Consider the following 11074-nt stretch of genomic DNA (forward strand, 5'->3'; position numbering starts at 1 on the left):
TGCCAGGGAAAGAAAAAGCTTTCTCAATATAGCCATTAGTCTGTTGTTCTTTTGAGAGATGAAAGCTGTTTCATGCATGAGGGCTTGACATAAGTCATTAGACAAGAATAGGGATCAAACCTCTTGTCTGAGGTGGTGGTGGTGGTGGTGGTGGTGGTGGTGTCAGAATTGCTTGATCGTAGGTTAAATGATCAGTGACCTACGAGCCAATCACACCTACAGAAAGCGTCCAATTAAACCTTCTGCTTCTTAATAAACTTAACCGCTTCAGTGCAGAAAATTGAGCGGCGCTCTCAGGGAGTTTGAGAATGATTAGTAGTCATTTGTAAATATCTGCTTACATCTCTGTTCTCTCCAGGAGTTGCTGAAGAAGCAGAAGCTGCAGATGGCCCAGCAGCAGGTTGCGGCAGCGGTAGCTGCAGCTCAAGGTCAGCAGGCTGCATCTACTCAGCAACCACAGCAGGTTCACGCCACACCGGCAGCAACGTCTAACCCTCAGATCGCCACAGTCGCTGCTCCCAGAGCAGTCACTACAGTCACCAACTTACAGGTGGCCAGACTGGTAAGCACATGCATGCACACCCAGACTAACCCTTTCACATACACTCGAATACACATTTAACTCTTTATGTGCCTTTTCATTCAGACACGTGTCCCAGCCCCAGGACCCATTCAAGCTCAGCCAGGTCAGACCGCTCAGGTGACTCTGACCAAACCACCTCCCGTCGTCTCGGTACCAGCTGTGGTTTCATCTGCCGGGGTCACGACTCTTCCTGTCACTGTGGCCGGCATCAGCGTCGCCATTGGGCAAGCGCAGAAAGCAGGTACAGACTGAAATTAATAGAATGACTAAAAAAAAAAAGCAGTGTCACTACACATCAAATTAAAAAAGCATATAAAAAGCATAGCATAAAAGACGATTCTAAATAGCAATAAATAACAATATAATGGTATGTACTGATGAGTGGACATGGTGGCAAGTGCTTATATTGTACCTATTATTTGGAATTTGGTGAATGTTGAAGGTGAACCCATCACAAGTACAGCTGCATTGTTTTTTTGGGGGGGAAAAAGTGACATTATCAATATAAAATGAGTGTAGCAATATGGTTGTCTGTGATTATCAAATTGCACAGGATGTGATTTGATTAAATACATAAACACTTAACTTAAACTTTCTATTCATGCTTGTTTAATTTGTCAAACATTATGGCCATTTGGTCTATAAATTGCTAAAGTATTAGACAGACTTATTGTGGCTAACAGAGGCTGTAACGAATGGTGAAAAATTGCAGTATTTCTAACTGAATCAACATTGGAGATGTTTTTTTTAGTTTCCTACATCGTCTCAGTGTCAGTAACAAATTTGAGGGGCTCTTGTAGACTGAAGTGTGTGTTTGTGCAGGTGGTCAAGTGGTCACCCACCCGTTCCAGGTGCAGCAGGTTCAGCAGCTGTTGCACAGACAAAAAGCAGCCGCTGCGGTCCAGAAGGCAGCACAGCCACAGCAAACTCAGGCTGCGGTGCAGCAAAAGGTACCAATCAGCCAATGTGGTATATTATTATTATTCAAATTTTTTTATGAAGCAATATTTGTATGACTGTCGTTATCTCTCTGTTCAGCTGGGCACACAGCAGGCTGCTCAGACCACAGCCCAGCAGCAGCAGAAAGTATACACCGCCACCACTCCACTTCAGCCCGCCATTAAAACCCAGTTTTTCGCCACCTCTATCGGACAGCCACAGAAACCTGCTACAACACAGCAGATACAGGTAAGGAGTTAGGCTCACAGCCAGTACCTATAACACGTACTCAAGTGCCAAGCTTGACGTATGGTGTGATCCGAGTTCAAGTATTTTGATGTGCAGAGCCATGTAGTGCTTTGTGTGTGTGTGTGTGTGTGTGTGTGTGTGTGTGTGTGTGTGTGTGTGTGTGTGTGTGTGTGTGTGTGTGTGTGTGTGTGTGTGTGTGTGTGTGTGTGTGTGTGTGTGTGTGTGTGTGTGTGTGTGTGTGTGTGAAATTAGTGCCCAGCTCAGCTGTAGTGACTTTCCCTTCTGCTTGTCTAGGTCACTAAGATTCCTCAAATAGTTCAGCAGCAGATAGTATCCTCACCTCAACAGGTAAGTGTTTTCAGAGTTGCAGTTGGTGTTCGATAACTTAAATTAATTTGCTGCCTCTTTAGTAAACATGAAGTCAAAAATTACCTTGTTTCCTTCCTTATTTTTATTTGGAAGCAATAAACTGAACAAAAGAGACAGTAAAGACATTTATAATGTTACGGAACATTTCTATTTCGAGTGAATGCTGTTCTCTTTTTACATTTTTATTAATTAAATGATACCAAAACATTTATACATTTCCACAAAACTGTAAAGCAGCACAACCATTTTTAAATGCTAATCATGAGTCTATATTGTAACAGAAAATCAACATATTAGAACGAAGAATGACGGGACACTGAAGAATGAAATAATGGCTGCTTGAAAATTGAGCTTAAGAAATAAATTACATTTTACATGCAAGTAACCCTAAGCCAAACCCTAATTCTAACTGTTGAGTAAGTACTAGTAGTTAGTTAAAGGGGTCATATCATTTCTAAAAAGAATATTTTTTGTGTATTTGGTGTAATGCAATGTGTTTATGCAGTTTGTGGTTGAAAAAACACATTTTCCACATACTATACATTTGTTTCACCTCTAAGCCCCATGTATTGAAACAGGTAGATTTGCACAAAGCTCATCCTTCTGAAAAAAAACAGAGGTGTTTTCTGATTGGTCAGCTATCCAGTGATTGGCTAAATACCCCAAGCGTGTGGCGAAAATGTTACGTCCCTTACCATAACATGATGCTGTGTCCCAGTGCTATGACACCAAAACAATAAAACACATTACAAAAGAGGCATTTATTGCATCCGCTGGAGACATAATTCCTGATTATCATGATTTAGTGACCAAGAATTTTAGTTTGGGTGCATCCCTAAAAATTATGTCATGCAGTCCTAGTTCTTTGATTATTGCAAGATATTGCAGCTGAATTGATTTGTGTGTGTGTGTGTGTAGATCCAGGCTCAGCCTCAGACAGTGGCCTTGACGCAGGCAGCACCCACTGCAGGTTCAGCACAGGCGCAGGCCCAGGTGCAGGTCATCCCCACAGGCGCTGCCACGACTGCACAGGTGGTGCAACAGAAGCTCCTCCAGCAGCAGGTGGTTACAGCGGCCTCCCCTCAAATCCAGACCCCTCCACCACACAGCCCAGCCCAGCAGCAGGCCGCCTCCGAGTCTCCGGCGCAGCAGACCGGTGCCACCCCACAGCCCCAACAGGGCAAAGGAAACACCCGCACTGGGGCCGCCATGCGCTCCAAAACCCCCGCCAAACCCAGCGGTGGCAGCTAAACAGTGAGCGGAGGAGACGGTACTTGGGCACAACATAGGGCTGGTTTATTTTTCCCTTCATTTGTTTTGGAAAGACTGACCCTTTGTAATACAGGAACTCACCGTTGACAGTCTGGATTGAGCTTTTTACAATTTGAAGCAAGACTCATAAGCTAACCGCGTCTCATGTTAATCAGATTACTCTGCCAATGGCCCTCACTATATGGCCAATCCGTTTCTTTTTGTTGGTTTTTTTACAGCTATTTTACTGAAGCTCCTTCCTCAGGAGTCGAGCATGACTTTAAAACAGTACGACGGCTCGTTTCGTATTGAACTCTTCACTGAGCCACTAAATGCTTGCAGTACTTTTTCTACCATGCTCCGTGCTCGGTTTATACAGTGTTTAACATGCCATCGCATCCAAGGTCGTGGATCAAGAGCGTTTAGATCACAGCGGCGTCATCACTTCAACACTTCATTCGGCATGCCAGGAACTCTTTTGGCGGGTCGTCTCAACGTAATTCATAATGTTCAATAAGTCGAATTATATGTGTGTGTGTCTCCCCCCCCAAAGTCCACCCCCCCCAATGTTTGTTTTTTTTTTTTTTTAAATAGGTGTGGTTGTGTTGTCCCTTTGCTGTTTGTGTCAGTAAATATCCCTTTATTTAAGCATTTAATGACGATAATCAAGATTAGCAAGCCTCGGCGAACCAAACTCATCCCGTTGGGATGCAGAAATGGCAAACTACCTTTTTAGCTCGATATGTCATCCATTCAAAAGCTTCCTCTCTGTAGAAGAATTTAATATATTAGCTTGTATCATGAACCCCCACCCCCTTCGAAATGAATTATTGTCACCGTATGCACAAGTTCAGCTGCATGGATGGATGCCATCTGAAAACTGTCAAGTGACGTGTACTTGTGTGTGAAATGTTCGTGTTAAGTGGTACAACAATTCAGAGTGTGATTTAAACGGTCAGTTGATAGAAAAGCATCCCTCGCTGTAGCGGCAGCCGAGGGACGTACCGCCCTCCCAGCTTCGATTTGGAAGAAATGTCATCGCTGAAAACGCATCTGTGAAGTATTTCCGTTTTTCTTACGCATAGTTACGAACAATGTCACCATTAGCCGGTCGAGTCAGACCTCGGCTTGGCTGTTAGCGTGTTTACATTGGCCTGCTTTCAGCGACGAACAGACTTAAATCAAGACTTTCCCTCTGTGTAACTAAATCGTATAATGTTGGGGTCTTTTGGTCATAAATACATCTTTTTGTATTGATGTTGGGTCAGGAACACATGTAAATAACTCGGGGAGGGAGACAAACGGCATTTGTATTTGTAAAGTAGTTGTGTATTCATGGAATTTTTTTTCAGCCTACTTGTATAAAGTGTTATGTTTTTACACACATCTGACTTTCGCCGTGTCCTCATTCGTCCGCATTGCGTGTTTGCATTTGATTCGGTAAGCCGTCTTAGATGGGTTTCCGATTACGTTAAGTCAGCGCTTCTGCCTGGAGTTTATAGATATGCATTCCTGTATGTCTGTGTGTGGACTTGCTGAGCGCAGTATATGTGTCGGCACACCGGCCAACGGGGGATTTCAGCAAGATAACGCACCGAATCTCGCCCCGCTCGATGCACAAGCGCTTTTTACACCAGCAGCAGCGTGTTATTCTGGTTGCAGCCACAATCGCGGCCAAAAAGCTCTAGCAGTGGCCTAATGAGGGAACGGTTGGTACTAGAAGGTGATGTTTTGACAAATGTTCATATCTTTGGCAATCCATAGGGGGGCGCTCTTTCATTTTCTGCTTTTGCGATCATGGCCGGTCTACTGCAGATTGGAGCAAAGTAGTAATGTTTGCTAATTAAACATCACTATTAGTTTCGCTTATGGTCAGGGATTTAACTTTAATAATTAGCATAATTTAACTCCTCTCAAGTAGTTTGTGCTGTGGAGGACGCCTCGAATCATACTGCTTGCTGAGGAGAGGGTATGTAATAAAAGGGATGGACATCTGACTTGTATTAAACCAAATGAATAAATACAGCAATCCTCTTAAATTGTGAAAGCAATGCAAAACCTAAACCTGTATTGAATTATTGTAGCTTTGACAAATTCTACCTGTATGTTGTTTTAAAACTAAAAGGAGTCCATTACAGTGTACCGTTTACCATTACTTTTTGTGCACTAAGAAAACAAAAATAATCTTGTAGCTTCGTAAAGTTAAGGTTGAACCACTGCTGTCAGGTGGACTATTTTAACGACGTCTTTACTTCCTTTCTGGGCCTTCAACGCGTCTGTTGCATTGCTGTCCACGCAGGGTAAAAAAAGCTTGTGGATTTCATGACATATTTCGTGTTCCAAAGATGAAAGGTCATCTATATGTTTGGTACAATGTGAGAGTGACTAATTAAAGCTGCGGGCCGTGCCGCATTTTGCCTCTTTCTATGTTTGAAAAGCGGGTATAGCTGTTCCTCGCGGATGAATCTAATGTTTCGAGGTGAATGTGCAGCTGTCAATCATTGCACCAGAGTGAATCATAATATATGACCCAAGTAAGAATTTTCACCGGATATTGTCATCTGAACAAGTCTGCCGTTCTTTGTTCTGACTGAGGAAAAAAGCATTATCATAAATCACGCTAATCTAACGACCAATTAGCGCATATCATCCCTTCAGATTTGTATTGTTGTTATACTTTATTTTCAAATTATTAATTTTAACGACATCAGTATTGCGGGACTATGAGTATAGTGTGTAGTCCAATCTCTAATTGTCACATCATTTGTTGCATATAATCCTTTCTGGATTACAATCCACCAAATATATATTTCTTGACATATAATTATTCCAGTTGCTGTGATATTAGTCTACAATTAAATGATGCGCCTCCTGCAGGATCCTCAGGTGAATAAACCGGAACTCAATCTTTATTTTTTACAAACGTGTCTTAATGACGCAGCGCTCGAATTTCCCGCGAAAATCTACATCCACTCAAATTAGAAAACATTATTACAAGCTAACCGCAGTGAATCGAGCTGAAGTAAGGCGATCGTAGTGAACACTGACTGGTTACGTATTTTCTCGCATACTGATTTTGGATAATTAAAAAAAAAAAAAAAAAAAAAAAAAGATGAACTCTGAATATTTAAGAAGGTGAATATGTGCCGTCCGTGATTGACCAATCAGAATCAAGTATTTCAAGAGGGCTTAGACGGGTTCATTCGCCGCGTACTAACCCAGACCACCCGAAGAGCTCGTTTGAAGACACGTTAAAGCGTGCAACATGGAAATAAAAAACTTCATAGCTGTGTTTCCCAGTCTGTCCCTGTGCATCCGCGTGCACTAGATGTGTTTATTGGCGCTGACATGTTTTCCCTGGTGCGGGTGGCACGCTGGTAACGCAGGCCAAGGCTGCTCCATCGATTTGTCAGAAGCTGTGTCTCTCCCCGGCAGCACGAGACTTTGAACAGAGCAGTTCAGAGAAAGAGAGCGGGCGAACCTACAGAAGTGTGTCAAATGTGAGCGTGAGCAGAGGTTTGGCGCCATGTGAGGCTGCTGTGAGAAAGACAGGAGCTTTTGTGGGCAGAGGTTGAGCTCGCGAGTAGGTGTGTGTTTCCTTGTTATGTTTCGTGAATGGTCACTGCATTTCCCTCTTGTGTAATTCTAGTTAAGCAAACGTGTAATTAACATGTTTTTTTGTGCTTTAGTGGTACAAGATAATGTAAAGAAGGCCTAAAATTACAGTCATGCCCCCAAACATGAATTGTGTAGCTTGTGAGTGTGTGTGTGTGTGTGTGTGTGTGTGTGTGTGTGTGTGTTATGGTTATACAGGTTTGACTTGTGAGGTCCAAAGTGTGCTCTGCTATTTAAAAAATATTCTTTGAATATGAAGAGAAGTGAGGCCTATTTATCAAAGTGGTAGTCCTATCTGTCATATAATAACTATCATTAGTTTTACAGAATATCTTCATACTAGATTCAGTCTTTTAACTGGATTCAGTTGAACTATGAGTCTGCTTTTAGCTTTCGCTGAAATTGCACTGGTCTCTGTGCGTTTCACAGCTTATTATCCCCACAGGACATGATGGATGCTTGTTCATGGAGGACAATTTCAGAGAAAACCTCATTGAGTTCAACAGGATCTAAGGCTTCAACCGTGAGTTGTCATGACAACCTCACGCTGGCTATACATTAGGCTGCATGTGTGGGATGATGATTTGTATAGCATTGATGTGTGTGTAATGACATGGGCAATAATGTGGTCAGTTTGTGTCATGGGAATGCATTTCAGACGGCCTTAATTCAATGGGGTTTTTTTAAGCTCAAACGTGAGATGAAAGCCTGTGAGATTCACCCAATAGCTTCATACTATTAAGTCATGACACCGCCGTGGAGGAAATGTAGTGCGGCGTTCATTTAAAATATGAAGATACGGGAAGAAAAACGATTCTCTCAGGAATCCTCCTCCACACAGCTGCCTTGCAGAAAAGCGGATGAAGCATTCATTAAGAAATATTTATGAAGTAATAGACGACGACAACTTCTTGTTCAGAATAGGGAAAGCAGCTTGGCCTTCATATATTTGCGTCATTACGTTCACATTTCTCCTAATATATCACTTCCCGATTCTGCTGAAAGATGTTTTTGATCGGGTTCATCTGTTTTGCTGGTTTTTAGGTTTTACGTTTACTCGGGCTATCTGTCCATAGCAACTTATAAAACGAGGACAAACACAAACAAGTAGTTTGATTTTTAACTTATTGTTACAAGTATTATTTTTTTTACAGAATTTATTAATCTAGGTTATGCATTCGTTATTGTTAAATGTTCATTGATAAACGTTAATATTCATTTATATAACTTGAAAAGAAGATTAACAAAATGACTTAACGTTGTAAAAGTACTTCAGTTAAACTCATGAGTTCGGAAAACGTAATGTTTACGAAAGTCCCCCCAATTAAAGGTTGCGGTTTTATTTTGTTGTGTAGTCAACGTACTTTGTTGTTGTTGGGTTTGTTTGTATTCATAAACCTATAATATTTACCGGCATAAAGGTATTTAAAGGAATAGTTTGACTAAAAATAAATGTACTGAACACACATACTCGCACTCAAGATGCAGGTGAGTTTATTTCTTCATCCGAACAGATTTGAGGAAATTTAGCGTCGCATCAGTTGCTCATCAAACAGATACTCTGTAGTGAATGGGTGCCATCAGAAACTTCTCATTAAAACATCGCAATAATCCACAAGTAATCAACGTGACTCCAATTAAACAATATACTGGGAAGCAAAACTCTGTCTATCTATAATATTGCATTCTGCGGTGAAAAAGTCAGAGATATGCACAGATCAAACGCCGTTGAGCAAAAGCGGTAATAAACATGTTTTCATGTGAGAAGACAACGGGGATGATTTTGTTTCTCACTAGAGAGTTTAAAGTTAAAAATGATATCGATTGATTTGTTGCTTACCGCTCAGCGTTTCACGTCACAGCTTGTAAAGATGATGGATTGGAGTTGTGTGGATCACTTGTAGATCATCACGGAGTTTTATCAGGTTTTTAACCGTAATACAAATGATATAATGCAAATAAATAACAAAAACAATAAGGTGGAAGTTTTTTTTATACTATAACTGCATTTAAAATAATTGTAATACCTACTAAAACCCCTCTGGAAGTTTCTGTTTTAAGCAGCGCTGATGTTAAAGTTCCTCAAGACTGAATAAATATTATGGAAATATATGTATTTTATAAAATAAAGCCGTATTTTAGGTATTTTTTTCCGTTGACAGAGGGAGGTATAATGTGAAAAGGCTTTTGAATTCACAAAACTATGATGATGATAATAATATGGAGCAAATATTTTAAGTGCATATTTTCGGTACTTTACACGTTAAAGAGAGAGATAGACGTGTCTTTGAGCTGTGAGTCATGAGTTGTGCCGCACAAGTATCTGCCTCATCAGAGCTTCAGTTCTCCCATAATCCCTCAGCTCACATATAAAGCTGTCACTGTGTGCTCGTGTTGGCTAAATCGTAGCGCTTGAGCTCGGGTTATTTTTAGAGTTCTTATTATTTATTTACCCAGGGAACGGCAGAGAGCCAGAGTCACTTGACCCGAATTACTCCACGCAATGGCTTCCTTCCTTGAAACACGTCAAATGTGGCTGACAGTAGCTGATCGTGTTTGTCAGGGGTTTTTCTCTGAAATATCGCTGGCTTTTAAACATGTTCAGGGGAAGAGTGGAGCGGTGTTAGGGGAAACGGAAAGAGAAGAAGGAACGTTTTCTGCCAGACAGATGAAAATGGCTAATGTTTAACTGCGAGATCTGCAGGAGAAACATCCCCTCTGTGTGTGTGTGTGTGTGTGTGTGTGTGTGTGTGTGTGTGTGTGTGTGTGTGTGTGTGTGTGTGTGACGTGGTATGTGGTTTTAGTACTATCTGGAAGTAGACATCATTAAGCAGAACCCCCTCTGTCCACTCTGGCCCCTGTGACACACACACACACACACACACACACACATGCACAAACACAGACATTTGCCAAATGGAGGTGAAAGGTTAGGAGGCCCTCCCCGCTCTGTGTGTGTCATAATAGTGGGCTCTTTTCAAGCCATGTGTGTGTGTCACGGTAGGATGTTATTTATTGGTCATGCTTCAAATCTCATGGAGCCTGCTTGCACTCTCAGTTACTCTCATTGATCTTATTTAGTTCTGTAGCGAGAATGTTTCAGTGTCCGTGCATGTATGTTATGAGTGTGTGTGTGTGTGAGTGTGTGTGAAGAGGCGAGTCTCATTTTGCCAGGCCATTTCACAATTTCATTACCAGAGAGGCCTGGGGCAAGCACACTTATTCAGCATGATTTGACAGAACGTTGTTGGGAAAAAATGTGTTGTCAGAGTTGTTTTTAAAGAGCCAGCGATGTAGAGAGCAATTCCTGGTGGCGCGTTTGAATGGATGCGTGTTAAACCTTTTTTTTTTTGCCTGTTGTACTACTACATTAGATATATTAATGGAATGTTCTGGGTTCAGAACGAGCTAAACACTCTGACATGCTGTCAATTACCACAGAAAAAAAATTATACCACCCTTAGGCAAAAAATTTAGTTTAAAATCAAGCACTCACAATAGAAATCTATGGTTGCAAGGCTTTACACTTGGATAAACCTTTAAAATACACGCTATTTTGAAAGCATAGTGGTAATATTTGAAGAGTTAATGTTTAACATCGATAACGATTTCTTAAAGTTTTTACTGTATTTTATATATACATGCAACATTGGTGAGCATGAGAGACTACTAAAATGTGATAAAATCAAGCTTATATCTTTCTACACTTTTACAGTGTGGCACTTTTTACAACTGTATACAGCGTGATTTGCTATAGACACTTATCTCTTAAAACTTTAAGAGTAACCATTTGTTTCATGTTCAGAAGTGATTTGATTCATTCACTCAACCGATTTGTTCAAAAACACTGATCAATCCAGGAATGCAACCTTATTATTGTTCACCACCGTTGTGTTGTTGGATAAATAATAAATATCTAATTTTGTATGTCTGATAACTCAAGGTGCAAGCTCCCTGATGTTGATTTGAGCACAAACGCACATGCGTGTGAATGTAAAACGTGTGTTTGTCATTCCTTGCATAGTAATATTCCTCTACATGTCTCGAAGCTGTGTGTCTCAACACATT

At 41.1% G+C, this 11074-nt stretch overlaps 1 protein-coding gene across 8 annotated transcripts in view; it reads left to right on the forward strand.

The window, feature by feature from the left end:
- The window catches only part of ep400 (E1A binding protein p400), a 28716-nt gene extending 23939 nt beyond the window's left edge, over positions 1 to 4777 (forward strand). For all 8 annotated transcript variants that reach the window (XM_043246589.1, XM_043246595.1, XM_043246591.1 and 5 more), the window contains 6 exons: positions 359 to 562; positions 647 to 824; positions 1406 to 1533; positions 1622 to 1771; positions 2066 to 2119; positions 3059 to 4777. In XM_043246589.1, coding sequence (XP_043102524.1) covers positions 359 to 562; positions 647 to 824; positions 1406 to 1533; positions 1622 to 1771; positions 2066 to 2119; positions 3059 to 3391 — 1047 coding nt within the window. In that variant the 3' untranslated portion in view covers positions 3392 to 4777. The remainder of the gene's footprint in view (positions 1 to 358; positions 563 to 646; positions 825 to 1405; positions 1534 to 1621; positions 1772 to 2065; positions 2120 to 3058) is intronic.
- Positions 4778 to 11074: the final 6297 nt, after the last annotated feature.

The sequence above is a fragment of the Puntigrus tetrazona genome, chromosome 8 (assembly GCF_018831695.1).
Source record: "Puntigrus tetrazona isolate hp1 chromosome 8, ASM1883169v1, whole genome shotgun sequence".
Lineage (NCBI taxonomy): Eukaryota > Metazoa > Chordata > Actinopteri > Cypriniformes > Cyprinidae > Puntigrus > Puntigrus tetrazona.